Raw genomic sequence first — 18124 nt, forward strand, 5'->3', positions numbered from 1 at the left:
AACCGAGGCCGGCGCAGCTACAGCAGCAAGAACCCCCCCCCCCACACACACCTCCCCCGGGCTTTTTAGGGGGAAGTCTCCAAAGCTCTCGCGTCCTCGCCCGGCTCTCCAAACCCTCACCTCTCCCAGCCTCCAATAAGATCTCGTCAAAATCATTCAGGGGCCTCAAAAGTGGGGATGCGGAACGCGGATTGGGGGTGGGGGTGCGCAGTGCACGAAGATGCCCCGAGAAGCAGCTGGACTCCGGGAAGGCTGAAAGGCTGCAGGGACGGACTTGGCGAGGGGAGGCGCAGACTCTTACACTCCTTGAGATGCTCGCTGCGTTTTTACGATTCCCTGCACTTCCCTCTGACCCCCACGTCACCCCTGGCAGCCCCCGCCACTGCGAGGCTGGGGAACACCTGCGGGGCACCTGGAGCGCGGGGCCAGGGAGCCCGTTCAGGCCCTCGCTGCCCCTTTAAGGGTTCCTGAAACTTTCCCCTCTGGTATCAGATGAGCCTCGTCACATCCGTTGGCCGCGGCAGCGGGGCGCGTTCCGAGGAAACTGGGGACTCTAGTTTCCCGGGAAAGAGGCGCCGCCCGAGACAGCGAGGGTGAACGGGGCCAGCCTGAGGGGACCCGGGCGCACCCCGCGCCTCGCTTTGACCTTGGCCGGGGCGGGGAGGGGCCCGGCCCTTGCCGGGCAGCCGCCGCCCGCCAGAGGGGGCAGCGGCGACCAACTTGCAGAACTTGGCGCGGGCTGGGGCGGCTCCGGCGCCTCCTCCTCCCGCTCCGGCCGCGCCTCCTTCTCGGTCCTCCTCCTCCGGTCCGCCGCCGCCGGCCCCGCTGCGCGCCCAGCCCTGCCCCGCAGCCCCGCGCGCCGCCGAGTCGCTGAGCCGCTGTCGCCGGACGGGACGGGCCCGGCCCAGCGCGCCCCCCAAGCCCCACCGCGGGCATGGGCGCGCTGGCCCGGGCGCTGCTGCTGCCGCTGCTGGCTCAGTGGCTCCTACGAGCGGCCCCGGCGCTGGCCTCCGCGCCCTTCACGCTGCCTCTCCGGGTGGCCTCGGCCACGAGCCGGGGGGCTGTGCCTACCCCGGGGCCCGGACCCCCCGCTGAGCCCCGCGCGGACGGCCTGGCGCTCGCCCTGGAGCCCGCTGGGGGTGCGGCCAACTTCTTGGCTATGGTGGATAACCTGCAGGGGGACTCCGGCCGCGGCTACTACCTGGAGATGCAGATCGGGACCCCCCCGCAGAAGGTAGGTCGGTGCGCGCTAGCCAGCCCTCTCCGACTGGGCGCCCTGCAGCCGGGGGCTTCTGGGGGACTTTTGGGGGCGCCCAGCTGTGCCTCCCCCGCAGCTTAGCGTCTACCACAGAGCAGCAGCAGCTGTCCCCGGAGAGATCTTGGGGACCCAGCGGGGTTCCAGGTCGGGAGTCAGGGCGCGCGCACTCGGGATGCGGAGCTGCCCAGCCCCCGGCGCAGCCGGGGTGCGTGCTTCTGAACTTGTTAGCTGTTCCTCACCATGTGCCTGCGAGGCGAGAGACCTGTAACTTGCCTCTAACGGCATTGCCCCTGGCGAACGACACCTCTTTTAAGCGAAGAGACTGTTTGGTGGGCTCAGGGAGCGATGCTGCTGATCCGAGGGAAATCACTTTGCGCTAATATTCCCACCCCCGCCCCCGTGCTGTCTCATCGCTCAGGAGGCTCGTGGCCAGCCTCCAACGGCGCAGTACCCCTTACAAGGGATTCTTGCTTTATCTGTCTCAGCTCAAAGCAACGCTGTCTTAGCAGGCTGGCTCGCTGGCTGCCGGTGGAAGGAGCCGTGCTTCCACGGCGCCACTTTGCTCTCTCCGATTTGGCTTGGCAGTTTCCTCCGAGCTGCCCAGCGGCTCCAGGTTGCCTGGGCCCTCAGCACCGATGAAAGAGTCTATGCACGTGTATGGAACGTGCTAAATGCAGTAAAGGGACTGGGAAAAAAACATGGGCTGAGTCAGACTCCCGGAGACCAAGTGGTCTCCCAATGGCAAATTAAAATCAAACAGCGATCTTATCCTGATTTTCAGTTATTAGCACTTTTTTGTAGCAAGAAACCCATGTGCCCAGGCCCGGTCATTTTAAGAAAAACCAAATCCTAGGAGTAGATTTGGCTCCCCTCCTCCTTCCAGAGTACTCAATCTGTGATTTCAAGTCAAGTTTTTCTTATCGATCAAATATGCTGTCTGAAGATACTTTATTTTTATTTTTAACATTGTCATTTGGTTTTTAATTCAGCTGTGATTCCTCCATAAATAGCACATACTCATGACTTCGGTGTAATTCTAATTAAATTATTCAAGACTTTCTTAAGAGGAAAGACATGCCATGCTAATCTCTTTAAAAAAAGAAACCCCACTGAATAACTTCTATACTTGTTTAATTAGTTGAAAAGAGAAGAGCCTTCAAAAATGTATTGCGGCTCAAAACTTTGATTCTGCTTGCCTTTCATCTGAGGGCTGTTTTTGGCATTTCCGGTGGAGGGTGGTTGGGGGGCAGTGGGAAGTCGAGGGGGAGGGAGTCAGCTGACAAAGCTTAACTTGGCCAGGAGAGGTTGGTACTGGTGAAGGCTACCACGTGAGATCATGCGCTGGCAGTGAGAGTCTGGTACATTTCATTTTTCAGGAGATTTCGCGGAGATATTGAGGGTGAACCTCTCTTGTGGCCCAAGGATAATCTTTTGGAACAAATAATCATTACCACCTGGGAATGTGTGTCTTGATGTTTTGAGTGGAAGAGAATTTTCTCAACTATAGCAACCTACTCTAGTATTCTTGCCTGGGAAATCCCTTGGACAGAACTGAGTGACTCAACAACAAAAATTAATCTGGGCAGTGTGGGTCCTGACACCCAAAGTTCAGTTTAGTTCAGTCGCTCAGTCGTGTCCGACTCTTTTCGACCCCATGGACTGCAGCACGCCAGGCCTCCCAGTCCATCACCAACTCCCAGAGTTTACTCGAACTCATGTCCATTGAGTCGGTGATGCCATCCAGACATCTCAACCTCTGTTGTCCGCTTCTCCTCATGCCCTCAATCTTTCCCAGCATCAGGGTCTTTTCTAGTGAGTCAGCTCTTCGCATCAGGTGGCCAAAGTATTGGAGTTTCAGCTTCAGTATCAGTCCTTCCAAAGAATATTCAAAACTGATATCCTTTAGGATGGACTGGTTGGATCTTCTTGCTGTCCCAGGGACTCTCAAATAATAGTTTGTCTTTATTAATTAGTGCAATCACCTTTACTCTAAAATGACGAAGTTTATTGATTTAAGAAGAATGTATTGAGTATCTTATGCTGCTGTCTTACCGAAGCCAAGGAAGTAGTTCATTCAAGGTTACTTCTCAGTTATACATTCTCATGTTTCCAGGGAAGGCTCTTTTTAACAATCTAGATTTAATTTTTACATTTGACGGGAAGTGAAATATTTTGTGCCTTTTCCTTGGCCTGATTTAGTAATAAGCTGCTTTATAGCAGAATTCATGTGTGCTCATTCCAAATGCCTACTGTAAACTCTGAGGTGTTAATGACAAGTAAATCAGAATTCATTCTCTGCCTGCCTCCTCCTGAGACATCCCGGACCACTAACTGGGGGTCTGTAACAGGCAAGAGAGGGCAGCTGTGGGGTGACTTCTGAACTTAATGGAAGTTTTCCTGCTCTGTTAATTGCCAAGAGTCCTGCATATGTGCTCTGCTGATTTTCTGAAGCCTAAAATAAAACTTGCTTAGGTGGAGAGAAAAATGGAGTTGTAAATTCAAGAGAATCTTTTGAAAATGGAGGGATAGTCATAGATAGTATGGAGGGCTCCCCTTGTGGCCAGCACCGTGTTACATGCCTTCCAGGTGCCTTCCCCAGGAATCCTCAGAAGGGCCCCAAGTTCTTACCCCCATTTAGTAGACAGCACAACTGAAGTTTGGAGTTGAGTGGCTTTCCCACGGCAATGGGACAAGGCAAAAGCAAAGCTCTAGAAAGCACCACAAGTTGAACCCAGGCCGTTGGACTCCAGAACCCAAGTTCTCAATGACCTGGCAAACACCTGGTCCCTTCCCTTCCTCCCTTCTGTCTTATTTTCTTTGTTTTTTTGCCTCTTGTTTTTCTCATCAACCAGAGATCCCTGAACTGTGCACCCTCAGGTATTAGGAACTTAACATATGATCCAGACTGGACTCTCCCAGCCCCAGCCACCCCTCTGTGCATCCCCTTCCTTCAGGGTGAGGCTCAAGCCTCAGCATCCTGAATAATTGGATCCAGGCATGCATGGGAGAGACTGTACAAGAAGATTCAACAGGAACCAGAGCCCCATGCTCCTTGCTCTCTCCTGGGAAAGGCTGGGAATGTGTTCAGTCCTTGGGTGCTTTAATCAAGAACTGGGTTCCCTGACACCCTTCCAAGGCATCACAGGCATCCACCCGGAAGCCCGTATGTGAGCAGCCCCATGTTGGCATGGAGATGAGAGCTGGGGCTCTGATACCATTACATGACTTCCTCCTAACAGGAGAGAACCAGCAGCTGCTTGAACCATGTAATTTGGTCTTATTAATAATAATACTGGTGTTCTAAAGTGATTATAATTACAGCAATTTCCATTATTTTTTTAAAAAAGACTTTCATGCTGACACAATAAATCCAACTAGAGAAGCTAAAGGTCTGAGGCTTTGTACTTGGTAATGGCTTCAAAAAGGCTTTTGGGTTTCTGTTGAAAGATTTTCTGTCATCTCCGCTAATATGGATAAAACAGACAGCAAAGTGATTTTGGGGTTTAGACATTTGAAGGTAAAGAGCTCACAAATTATTAGGGGTTGCACATTTCAATCACGGACTCATTCAAACATGGACTCATTGGCTTCTCAGTTCACAGTCACCTGAAAGATTCTGGACTGAAGATACGATGTATCCTTCATATACAATTTAAAGGTTTGCCTTTTTCAGAACAAGCCACCCAGTGTCCCCAAATTACATTAAACTCACTTCAGGGGAGGCTGGAAAAAGGCCAGCAAGAAGAAATTTGATGGAATGAATTGAGAAGGTAACTGACTAAAGACAGTGAAGCCAGGACAAATGACTCGCATGGAAAGAGCCAGAAACCAACGCCAGGTTCCCACCAGCTGCTTGAGGTGGGGGAAGTTGCCCTTCCAGAGCTTTGGAATAATAATTCAACATCAAAGGTCTTATTACAGAGGATCATGAAATACCAGGCCCAGGAATCTGCTCCAAACAACTTGGAGAGGCAGAATCTGAGAAATTGTTAACAACTGTGTACTGGTAGCTCACCTTGATTTCAGGCTGATTGGGTGCTGAACACCACGCTAAGCATTCTGCCCAGATTACTTCATTCTCACTTTCCAACAGCCCTGTGAAGTACATACAGTTGTTTGACTCAGTTTTCAGATGGGGAAACTGAGGCTCAGAGAAGCCAGGTCATTTGTCCCTGGCCACGCTGGTGAGTGGCTGGGCTGACTTTAACCATCAGGTCTGCCTGGGTCCACAGTCTGAAGATTTCAGTGCTGTGCATGCTGCTATTTGAACTGCAGTGTCTTTCCCCCGACCACCAAAATGTTTGTTTGTTTATTTTTTTGGCTGCACTGGGTCTTGAGGCATCAGGGATCTTTAGTGACAGCATGTAGTTGTGATGTGCAAACTCCTAGTTGTCACATGAACGATGTTTAGTTGGTAATCTAGTTCCCTGATGAGGAATTCAACCTTGCCCCCCTGCAATGGGAGCATCGACTCTTAGCCACTGGACCGCCAGGGAAGTCCCTGCAATGACTTTTGTTTTTAAAGAACCACCTACATTTGTCTGTGAATGACTTGGGCATAGTGGGAAGCACCCTGGAGCCACCGCAGTGTCCTGGGTCCTAGCGGTATTTCATACGTGACGATGGGCAGGTGACAACCTCCCAGTGCTTCCCCTTTCTCACTGGTTATTTTAAGTTTCCTGCAGCTGCTGTAATGCAAGAACACAAACTAGGTGACTTAGGACAATAGAAATGTACTCTCTCACAGTTCTGGAGGCCAGGAGTTCAGAATCAAAGTGTCAGCACGCTGCACTCCCTCCAAAGGTTCTGAGGGTGGATCCTTCCTGCCTCTTCCAGCTGCTGGTGGCTCCAGGCAGTCCGTGTTGTTTCTTGGCTCCTAGTTGCGTCCTCCCATCCCTTCCTCTGTCTTCCTGTAACACCACTCCCCCACCCCAGACCCCATGTGTGTTTCTATGTCCAGATCTGCTTCCTCTTATGAGAACAGCAGTCATTGGATTAGGACCTGTCCTGACCCAGTCCAACTTCACTGTGGCTTGATTTTAACTCTCAAGACAGGTCATGGGTTCACGGTTTTAATATTTCTTTTTGGTGGTGGTTCAGAGGGACACATAATTTAATCCACTCAAGTTCATTCAAAGTTTATCATTCTGTAGATCTTTTTCCTTTCATTCTCTCCCATCTTTTAATGGCCTGTTATTTTAATTTGGAATTCAAGTGTAATTTTCATCAAAGGCCGCAGCACATGCTGGTTTTGGTGCTATGTTGACACAGAGTCTGTGACACGATATTGTGCTGTGGGACAGGGCAGGAGGTCGAGGAGGGGAAGGTTTGGGGTTATTTTCTGTATTTCATTGTCTGTTTCCTCACTAGAGAGTAATCACTTAAAATTTTAAAATGTCTCTTGTCATGTTGCATTAATTCCAGAATTGCTGGAATCATTGCATAACCTGGGAAAAGCCCACTTAGGCAGGCTCGGATCACTGGTGTTTAAATACCTATGACTCACAGATACTCATGCTGTAAGCTTGCATTTCATGTCGTAAAGACTTTGGAAGGCATCTGTCCTCCCCTTTCAATGGAATCTATAGGATATGAAATACATGTGCTTTTCCGTGAAGCATCCACAGCCCTTTCTTGACTTCTTCCTGACTTCCTATGTCGTCAGAAGGTGGCTTGACCTCCTCTGGGCTTCCTGTTTGCTCCTAGAATGATCGCTGAACTCAGTGTAGCTAAAACTATAAGAGGAAGGTCTCGTTGAGCCACTGCTATGGTTGATTTCTTCTCCACGATGGGCTGTGTCCACAGTGGACTGTGTTGGACCTGAGGAGAGGACTCTAGACCTGACACCACTTTCCCTTCCCCGTAGGGTGGAGCAGCATGCCTTGAGGTTTATTTTATGTCTCAGACACTGAAAGGAGCAGGTCAGGCCTTTGGTTCTGGATTCAGGGTCCACCTGGGCTGAGGTTGAGGGTCATGGCTGCTGACTCTCACCCCGGCCCCAAGCAGAGGGCAGCAGGGGGAGGCATTGGGTCTTATCTGATGGCGAGCAAGCCATGGCTCCCTTGAGCCTGAGAGCCCCCATTTAGGACGAACAATGGGCCTTCTGCATACACTTGGCTCCCCTGCCATCTGTCACAGGTCCCTCCTTACACTCTCTCTGCTCTGCCTGCCCAGCCCAGGCGGGGTGTTGACACTGGAATCATTGTTCGATAGTGACACTAGATACCACCTGGGAAACGGAACACACCGGTGAGGCAGGTGGATGGCTCACCTGGGCTTCTGTGACTTGTGCATACATTGTGATGGTGCAGTGTGGGTAGGGCTTCCCGGGTGGTGCTAGTGGTAACGACTGTGCCTGCCAACGCAGGAGACACAGGAAACGCAGGTTCAGTCCCTGAGTTGGGAAGATTCCCTGCAGGAGAGCATGGCACCCCACTCCAGTATTCTGCCTGAAGAATCCCATGGACAGAGGAGCCTGGTGGACTACAGTCCATGGGGTGACAAAGACTTGGATTGCACGCACACACGCAGTGTGAGTAAGGGTGTATGTGCCATATTCTGGGCCATTTCCCAAGCTGTGGGAAATGTGTGTGTGACACACGGTTGGACTGGCTGTCACGTGGCTTCCGTTCCTCATCTCCTTGCCCAGATGGACTATTTGACTTTTTTTTTTTTTAATCTATCACTACTTAATAAAAAAATAGTTTTTTTGCTCTTGGAGTTCTCGAAGAGTAAAGAGACTATTGGAGGGCTGACATCACCCCAGCGGAGAAACAAAGCTAGTAGGTTTGTTTCTGAGTTAATGCTTGCTGCCCTGCACAGGTATCAGGTTGAGTGTTTCCAAGTTTTATTATACGGTGCATCATATACCTGTATGTGGAAACACACAATCTCAGCCCTGCCAGTTTAGGAAGATGAAGAGGACTGTCTGCAGTGTTAAGGGGTGGTGCTCTGGGCTGGCTTCATCTTACAGGGTAGTGGGAACCTCTCACTCCATCTCATACTCGTCTGAGGACGCACAGGAGGATTTATACCCGGCCCTCCTGAGAACCCTGCAGGCTCAAATGGTAAAGAATCTGCCTGCAATGCAGGAGATGTAGGTTCAATCCCTGGGTCAGGAAGATCCCCTGGAGGAGGGCATGGCAACCCACTCTAGTATTCTTGCCTGGAGAATCCCCATAGACAGAGGAACCTGGTGGGCTACAGTCCATGGGGTCACAAAGAGTTGGACAGGACTGAGCTACTAACAGAACAATAGCAGGGACCCTGTAGACCTCCAGCCCACCTCAGCCCTGTGCTGGATAAATGGCCTTCTTGGGAGGGGGTTGAAAACTGCTTCAGTTTGTCTGCCTGCCAACCCTGTGCCAGAAGCCCAAGAGAACCACCACAAAGCAGCCCCTTCAGAAAGTGGCACTGTGGGGGGAAAGGGTGGAAAGCATTGAATCCAAGTTTTCCAGGCAGCCTCAGGGGAGCGGGATAATCAGCTCTGACTCCCTTTCAAGGCAGGATGCGCTGCCGGAATTGGGAAGCTGCTGCTTTGTGAAGGAGGTGTGGATTCCCCAAGCCGTAGAGGGAACATTCAGAGCCATCTTCGCTACATTGAGCTGTCTCCTGGGGAAATTCATTAGCTTTTCTCAGCCTGACAAGCCACCGTCTCCTGCTTGTCAGCCTTGGGGAATTAGGCGTTTCTGGTGTTGGTCCCGGAAAGGCTGCTCACCAAATACTGGTGTGGATGAACAAGTTCTCCAGCCGCTCGGGGCCTCAGTTTCATCCCGTGTAAATTAGGGGATTGGATCGCGTGACCTGAGATGCCTTCTAGAAGCCCCAGCACTCAGTGATTATAATCTGTTTTGTTTGTGAGCCCTTCTGATAGCTCTAATTTTCAGCAGCTGCTTGTAGGTACATCACCTGGGGTCTGTGAAGATGTGGAACCTGGTTCAAGCCACGGGAAGCAGGCAGGCCGCATGGTGCTGGTTGGAAGGCCAAAACTGGAGTCCTTGCTTTGTAAACCAGCTGGCCACAGGGGGCTGGGGTGGGGACCAAACACACCTGTTTGTTGTTGTTTAGTCGCTCAGTTGTGTTCGACTTTTCTGCAACACCATGGACTGTAGCCCTCCAGGCTCCTCTGGCTATGGGGTTTTTCAGGCAAGAATACTGGAGCGGGTTACCAGCTCCTACTCCAGGGGCTCTTCCCGACCCAGGCAGATTCTTTACCGCTGAGCCACCTGGGAAGCAAGCACACTTTGTAGAGTTGGTTTAAAATTCAGATTCCCAAGACCCAGTCCAGACTGACCAGACAGGACAGTCTGCACCGAGGCCTGGGAGTCTGCCCGTTATTCCATCTCCCACCCGCAAGCTACCTCTTCAGTGGCCGGCCTGGTCTCAGCCCTGGGACACTGTTTGCAGGCCGTGACAGAGACAGTGTCCTCTGCCGTGTGATTTCCTGAGCGGAAGCAGCAGGTTCTTTCCTCTTCCTGAAGCCTGGTTGTTTAAGTGTGAGGTAGCGCTAGTGGTAAAGAACCTGCCTGCCAGCACAGGAGATGTAATAGACATGGGTTCATAGCCTGGGTGGGGAAGATCCCACCCAGGAGGAAATGACATCCGACTTTAGTATTCTTGCCTGAAGAATCCCATGGAAGAGGAGCCTGGCAGGCTATCGTCCATAGGGTCCCAAAGAGTCACACATGGCTGAAGTGACTTAGCACGCATGCTGACTGCTTAGGAAATCTCTACCTCCAGCAAGTTGTGTTCCAGACGCTTGCTTGCATTTGGCAATTTTGAAAGGTGCTATGCACTTTCTGCAGAGCAAGAGCTCTAAAGCCCTGCTGTTCAAAAATCTCTGTGCTGACTGCGTCCTTTTGAAATTTGCAGTCTGTCCTGAGCAGTAATTTGTAAATCAATGAAAATGAATTACTAGGAAAATGAAAGTTTAAGAGACATACACATCTAAGTGCCATATTTTAGATGCTAAGATTCAGCGGACATTCCACTTTTCTGTTTGCCAAAGTTTCTGGGGCTTCCTCACCCATCCTGTGGTTACCTTGTTGCCAACACATAACCATTTGTTTGTTTGATGGGTGCCACCATCTGGGGCACTCTTCCAGCACAGATAAGAAGTTGTTACAAATGGTTCTAGTAACACTTGTTTTGCTGCCTGCTGTCTTCAAGAGGACAGTGGTCATTTTCACTAAAGCAGAAACTTCCTGGGCAATCCAGTGGTTGGGACTTTGCCTTCCCAAGCAAAGTTTGCAGGTTTGATCCCTGGTCACCAAGCTAAGATCCTACATGCCTTAGGGCCAAAAAGCCAAAACATAAAACAGAAACAATACTGTAACAAATTTATAAAGACTTTAGAAATGGTCCACATCAAAAAAAAAATCTTTAAAAGAAAAAAAAAAGAAAATGTGAGTGATGTGAATGTTAGCTTCTGGGTTTCCAGCCCTCTCAAAAGGTGGTGTTATCGAGCTTTATATCAGAGGTAGCAAGTAAGTCTAACTCATTTCAGTTCAGTCGCTCACTCATGTCCAACTCTTTGCGACCCCATGAATTGCAGCACGCCAGGCCTCCCTGTCCATCACCTCACGTCCATCGAGTTGGTGATGCCATCCAGCCATCTCATCCTCTGTCGTCCCCTTCTCCTCCTGCCCCCACTCCCTCCCAGCATCAGTCTTTTCCAATGAGTCATCTCTTCGCATGAGGTGGCCAAAGTATTGGAGTTTCAGCTTTAGCATCAGTCCTTCCAATGAACACCCAGGACTGATTTCCTTTAGAATGGACTGGTTGGATCTGGCAAGTCACACTCTGGGAAACTGTGTCCTGCAGGGGTCACTGGGCAATCCCTGGAGATATTTTTAAGTGTAGTCAGTTCAGTTCAGTTGCTCAGTTGTGTCCAACTCTTTGTGACCCCATGTACTGCAGTATACCAGGCTTCCCTGTCCATCACCAACTCCTGGAGCTTACTCAAGCCCATGTCCATCGAGTCCATGATGCCATCCAACCATCTCATTCTCTGTTGTCCCTTCTCCCACCTTCAATCTTTCCCAGCATCAGAGTCTTTTCCAATGAGTCAGTTCTTCTCATCAGGTGGCCGAAGTATTGGAGTTTCAGCTTCACCATCAGTCCTTCCAATGAATATTCGGGACTGATTTTCTTTAGGATGGACTGGTTGGATCTCCTTTCAGTCCAAGAGACTCTCATGAGTCTTCTCCAACACCATGGTTTAAAACCATCAATTCTTTGTTGCTCAGTTTTCTTTATAGTCCATCTCTTACATGACTACTGGAAAAACCATAGCTTTGACTAGATGGACCTTTTTTGGCAAAGTAATATGTCTACTTTTTAATATGCTGTCTAGGTTGGTCATAGCTTTTCTTCCAAGGAGCAAGTGTCTTTTAATTTCACCAACTGCAGTGATTTTGGAGCCCCCCCAAATAAAGTCTCACTCTTTCCTTTGTTTCCCCATCTATTTATCATGAAGTGATGGGACTGGATGCCATGATCTTAGTTTTCTGAATGTTGAGTTTTATCCAGCTTTTTCACTCTCCTCTTTCACTTTCATCAAGAGGCTCTTTAGTTCTTCTTCACTTTCTGCCATAAGGGTGATGTCATCTACCTGTCTGAGGTTATTGATAGTTCTCCTGGCAATCTTGATTCCAGCTTGTGCTTCATCCAGCCCAGCATTTCACATGATGTACTCTGCATATAGGTTAAATAAGCAGGGTGACATATACAGCTTTGATATACTCCTTTCCCAATTTGGAACCAGTCTGTTGTTACATGTCCAGTTCTAACTGCTGTTTCTTGTTCTGCATACATATTTCTCAGGAGGCAGGTAAAGTGGTCTGGTATTCCCATCTCTTTAAGAATTTTCCACAGTTTGTTGTGATCCACACAGTCAAAGGCTTTGGCATAGTCAGTAAAGCAGAAGTAGATGTTTTTCTAGAACTCTCTTGCTTTTTCAATGATCCAAGGGATGTTGGTAATTTGATCTTTGGTTCCCCTGCCTTTTCTAAATCCAGCTTGAATATCTGGAAGTTCATGGTTCACATTCTGCTGAAGCCTGGCTTGGAGAATTTGAGCATTACTTTGCTAGCGTTTGAGATGAGTGCAATTGTGTGGTACTGAACATTCTTTGGCATTGCCTTTCTTTGAGATTGGAATGAAAACTGACCTTTTCCAGTCCTATGGCCACTGCTGAGTTTTCCAAATTTGCTGGCATATTGAATGCAGCACTTTCACAGCATCATCTTTTAGGATTTGAACTAGCTCAGCTGGAATTTCATCACCTCCTCTAGCTTTGTTCGTAGTGATGCTTTCTAAGGCCCACTTGACTTCCCATTCCAGGATGTCTTGCTCTGGGTGTGTGACCACACCGTCTGGTTATCTGGGTCATGAAAATCTTTCTTGTATAGTTCTTCTGTGTATGTATTCTTGCCACCTCTTCTTAAGACCGTCTGCTTCTGAGATGTTTTGGCTGTCACAGTTTGGGGGGTGGTGCTGGCATCTGGAAGGTGGTGCCCAGCAATGCACAGGACAGAGCCCCTCCCCCAACAAAATATTATCTGCTTCCAAAAGCCAGGAGTACCAGGGATCTGAAATCGTGGCAACTCAGCAGGCCTGGTAGTGACTGCTCAGAGCAGTAGGGAGACTGTCCATCAGAAGCATCTGTGTGGGCAGGAGCGGGCAGTGGCATCAGGCCTGTGCTTGTGGGCCGTCTTGTTCCTAATGTCCTAGTTCCTCTTGCTAGATGCCGTGAGGCACTTCTAACTCAACTGCCTGGGGATTGAAGAGATGAAAGAATCTTGAACTAGATTCAAAGGATGACCATGATTTATTCCTTCATTTGGCAAATTTATTACACACCTACTAAAATCCCATGGATGGAGGAGCCTGGTAGGCTGCAGTCCATGGGGTCGCTAAGAGCCGGACACGACTGAGTGACTTCACTTTCACTCTTCACTTTCATGCATTGGAGAAGGACATGGCAACCCACTCCAGTGTTCTTGCCTGGAGAATCCCAGGGATGGGGGAGCCTGGTGGGCTGCCATCTATGGGGTCGCACAGAGTCGGACACGACTGAAGCGACTTAGCAGCAGTAGCAGCAACTGTATACCAGGCCCTATTCCAAGCCCTGAGATGTAAAAGTCAACTTCACCAAGACAGCCCTTGTTTTTCTAGAATCTATGTGCTTACTGAGAAGATAGATTGTAAAGACAGTAAAGAGAATGTTTGGTGATGAGGTACAGTATCAGCCTGGTGATGGGCATGGATAAAGACCCCTTTAGAAAGGGGGCCCACGTTCCAGGATGAAACCAGACAGGTGAAGGGGCACACAGCACCAGCATCCTGGGCCGTGGGGAGTCACTCTGATGTGCCCGGTTTTTGATGGAATTCCTCATTCACCTGTTTTGGTTTTTTTTTTTTTTTTCAAGTAAACTTTTTGTTTTTATTGTTACCAAAATTTCCTCAGAAACATAAAGTTTTGTTTTTTTAATTTTTATTTTTAAAAAGTTCTTAATTGGAGTGTAATTGCTTTGCTGTATAGCACAGGAGGCTCGACTCGATGCTCTGTGATGACCTAGAGGGTTGGGATGGAGGGGGTGGGCTTGAGCGGGAGGGGATACATGTATATACGGAGCTGATTCCAAGAGCTGACTCATTGGAAAAGCCCCTCATGCTGGGAAAGATTGAGGGCAGGGGGCGAAGAGGATGACAAAGTATGAGATATTTGGATGGCATCACTGACTCAATGGACATGAGTTTGAGCAAACTCTGGAAAATAGTGAAGGACAGGGAAGCCTGGTGTGCTCCAGTCCCTGGGGTTGCAAAGAGTCAACTTAGCATCTGAACAACAGGAAGAGCTGATTCACCTTCATCTGTTTTTAAATTGTGCTTTGAGATTCAATTTTACTAGAATAAAGGCCTTGAAAGTGTGAAAATGTTACTCTACAGCTTTAGGCCAAGGGTGTGCAGGGTGTGAGGAGTTGGGGGAGGGGAGTTAAATATGGTTGTGGAGGAGAGTTTCTGAGTTAGAAAGGGAAGTTAAACTCGGGGTGCCTAGGGGGAGGCAGGGTACAGGCAACCACTTAGGTGGTGCCTTGGGTTGGGTTCCCTTGGAAACAGAGAAAGGATGTAAGGTGGGCAGTTCACTCCAGAGGTGATTCCAGGAATGGTGCACAGAGGTTGGGGCAGTGCGGGGAGGGGACGTGTTGGGAGGGAGAGGTTACAGGCGTGGGTGGTGGGCTCAGTCCCCCAGGATCTCTTGAGAGGGAATGGTGCCTAGACTCAGCACTTCCAGTTGAAGGGAGAGGGAGCTGGGCATTTATAGCCCACTCCTGTGGGTCCTGGGTGAGGGCTAATGCAGGTCGCGTTTGTGGTCCTGCAGCCACTGGCAGAGAAGCTGTCAGGCCGTGTCCCAGGAGGCTTCAGGGGCACAGAGCCATTGGCATGAGCACAGTGTACTGGGGCCACTACACCCCTCCTGCCTGGAACCACAGCTTACCCAGGCTGGGCTAATATGTGAGGAATAAAAGAAAATGATTACTCTCTACCACCAAATGCACTAAAGAGCATCATTTTGGCCCAGGAGTCACAAAGCAGAGTTTTAAAGCTCTGCTTCCCAAATCCTAACTTCCTGGAGTGTTCTAGAATCTAACTCATGAAAGCCTCTGTGAGTCAGTCCAGAGTGAGCCTCTCATTGCTGTGTGTACTTTGAACTTTTTTCTGGAAGAGGAAGATGTGACTTGTAAGCACGGGGAGAAAATGGTTGGGGGGCAAAGGGAGATTTTGTTTGAGGTTAAAAACAACCACAAAACTTCCTTTGAAGATCAAATACTCTGACCATAAGGATTTTCAAAACCCTTTGAGTGGCTGACGCCTTGTGATGTGGAGGAGTGGGGCTGCCAAGGTCACAAAACTGCCAAGTTCCTGGTCCACGGACACTGACATGTCATCTAATCCATAAACACGTTCACCCAAGGGTGGCTCGCAGGTGTGTTTAAGAATTCCCTATGTGACAATTTGCTTATGGTCTCCATAACGTCAATTCTTCAGTATATACAAATTGCAAAAAATATAAAATGTTTTCTGTCATCCTTTGATCAGTAAGTGTATGTGCATTTTGGCTCATTCATCCCGTAAGACATGGGTGACTTCCATTACCCCTCCTTGCTCACTCCACCCAAACAGGAGATACTGCAGTGCCCAGTGGCTGGGCTGTTGGTAGAGGTGGGGTCCTTGCCTTCCCCTCCATGTCTGAGTGGACACTGCAGATGGAACCAGCTCATCTCTGCCTCTTTGAACGCTCACTGTCCTAGGCTTATGAACTATGAGGTTGGCTGCAGAACAGAAATCCCAGTATTTATATTCAGGCCTCCAGGGAGAAAGGGACCTGCTGAACCTCAAATCTGGGCCTCATGCTCCAACCCAGATTCACCAGAGCTATGTGTGTATGTGGGGGGTGGGGGGTGGAGTTCTGGGGGTCAGCACAGCCAGTGGTCCCTGGGAGTCACTTCCCATTTCCTGTGGCTCCTTGAATCAGCACCTCCTCTGATCTGCACCCAAGAGTGAATAGAGAAACTCCACTTTTTTTCTTTATTATTGAAGTATAGTTGATTTACAATATCATATTAGTTTCAGATGTACATCATAGTGATTCAGTATTTTTTTACATATTATACTCTGTTAAATGTTATTATAAGATAATGGCTATAACTCCCTTTGCTATACAAAATATATCCTGTTGGTTATCTATGTTATACATAGTAGTTTTTAGTCTCTTAATTCCCTTCCCTGGTCTTGCCCATCCCCACTTCCCTCTCGCCACCGGTAACCCCTGGTATGTTCTCTGTATCTGTGAATCTGTTTCTGCTTTGTTATATATATTCCTTTGTTTTATTTTTTAGACTTTACATCTAAGTCATTTCATGCACTGCTTGTCTTTCTCTGGCCTATTTCACTAAGCATGATAATCTCCAGGCCCCTCTGTGTTGTTGCAAATGGCCAACCAAACTGCATTCGCTTTATGGATGAGTAATAATCCAGTGTGTGTGCGTGTGTGTACATAATATGTGTAACACATACCACATCATCTTTATCCGTTACTTTGTTGATGGACATTTGAGCTGCTTCTAGATCTCGGCTTTGGTAAATAATGCTGCTATGAACATTGGGTGCCTGTACCTTTTCAAATTACTGTTTTTGCTTGCTTTGGACATATGCCTAGGAATGGGATTGTTGGATCATCTAGTAATTCTATGTTTTGTATTTTGAGGAACCTCCATACTGTTTTCCATAATGGCTGTACCAATTTACATTCCCACCAACAGTGTACACAGGTTTCCTTGCCTCTACATCCTTGCCAATATTAGTAACTTGTAGACTTTTTGATGAGGGCCATTCTAGCAGGGGTCTTCCCTGATAGCTCAGTTGGTAAAGAATCCACCTGCAGTGCAGGAGACCCCAGTTCGATTCCTGGGTTGGGAAGATCCACTGGAGAAGGGATAGGCTACCCACTCCAGTATTTCTGGGCTTCCTTGTAGTTCAGCTGGTAATGAATCTGCCTGCAATGCGAGAGACCTGGGTTTGATCCCTGGGTTGGGAAGATCCCCTGGAGAAGGGAAAGGCTACCCACTCCAGTATTTTGGCCTGGAGAATTCCATGGACCCTATAGTCCACTAGGTCACAAAGAGTCAGACACGGCTGAGCAACTTTCACTTTTTCATTCTAGCAGATGTGAGGTGATATTCATTGTGGTTTTGACTTGCTTTTTTGTTTGATGATTAATGATGCTGACCATATTTTCATGCGCCTTTTGGTCATCTATATGATTTCTTTGGGAAAATGTCTATTCAGGTCTTCTTCCCATTTAAAAAAATTTTTATATTGAGTTGTATGAACTGTTCAGATATTTTTTATATTAATCCCTTGTCATAGTATTGACAAACATTTTCTCCCATTCTGTAGGTTGTCTTTTCATTTTGTCAGTGGTTTCCTTTGCTGTGCAAAAGCTTTTAAGTGTAATCAGACACTGTTTGTTTATTTTTGCTTTTATTTCTTTTGCTTCAGGAAATAGATCAAAAAAAAAAACCTGCTATGATTTATGTCAAAGAATGTTCTACTTGTGATCTCTTCTAGGAGTTTTATAGTTTCAGGTCTTTCATTTACAAAAACAGTCTTACAAAATAGTCTTTAAACTATTTTGGGTTTATTTTTGTATATGGTATGAGGAAATCATCTAATCCTCATGTTTTACATGTAGCTGTCCAGTTTTCCAAGCACAACTTGTTGAAGAGGCTGTCTTTTCTCCATTGTGTATTCTTGCCTCCTTTGTCATAGTTTAACTGACCATACGCATAGGTATATTAGTTTATTTCTGGGCTCCCTATTCTGTTCCGCTGATCTGTGTGTCTGTTTTTGTACCAGTTCCTCACTGTTTTGATTGCTATAGCTTTATAGTATAGTCTGAAGTTTGGGAACGTGTTTCCTCCAGCTTTGTTCTCTTCTTAAGATTGCTTTGACAATTAGGGGTCTTCTGTGATTTCATCTGAATTTTAGGAGTGTTTGTTCCAGTTCTGGGAAAAATATCATGGGTATTCTGATAGGGGTTGTATTAAGTCTGTAGATTACTTTGGGGACTATGGCCATTTTGACAGTATTAATTCTTCCAATATCAAGAACTCTGGATGTCTTTCCGTTTCCTTTGTATCATCTTCAGTTTCCCTCATTAGTGTTTCATAATTTTCAGAGTATAGGTCTTTCACTTCCTTGGTTAATTTTTTCCTGGGTATTTTATTCTTTTGATATAATTTTAGATGGGATTTTTAAAACTTTCTGCTAGTTCATTAGTGTATAGAAAAGCAGCAGATA

The 18124-nt window shown here is 48.0% G+C and overlaps 1 protein-coding gene across 3 annotated transcripts in view; it reads left to right on the forward strand.

The window, feature by feature from the left end:
• The first annotated feature begins 207 nt into the window (after positions 1 to 207).
• LOC138435968 (beta-secretase 2) overlaps positions 208 to 18124 on the forward strand; it is a 236949-nt gene continuing 219032 nt past the window's right edge. For 2 of the 3 annotated variants that reach the window (XR_011255308.1, XM_069581304.1), the window contains exon 1: positions 502 to 1234. Coding sequence is in view for 2 of the 3 variants with exons in the window: in XM_069581304.1 (XP_069437405.1) it covers positions 935 to 1234 (300 nt within the window). In the remaining variant the exon portion in view is untranslated. Of the gene's footprint in view, positions 1235 to 18124 lie in introns of all 3 variants that reach the window. The other variant, XM_069581317.1, reaches the window with a different exon arrangement.

The sequence above is a fragment of the Ovis canadensis genome, chromosome 1, assembly GCF_042477335.2.
Source record: "Ovis canadensis isolate MfBH-ARS-UI-01 breed Bighorn chromosome 1, ARS-UI_OviCan_v2, whole genome shotgun sequence".
In the NCBI taxonomy this organism is placed as follows: Eukaryota; Metazoa; Chordata; class Mammalia; order Artiodactyla; family Bovidae; genus Ovis; species Ovis canadensis.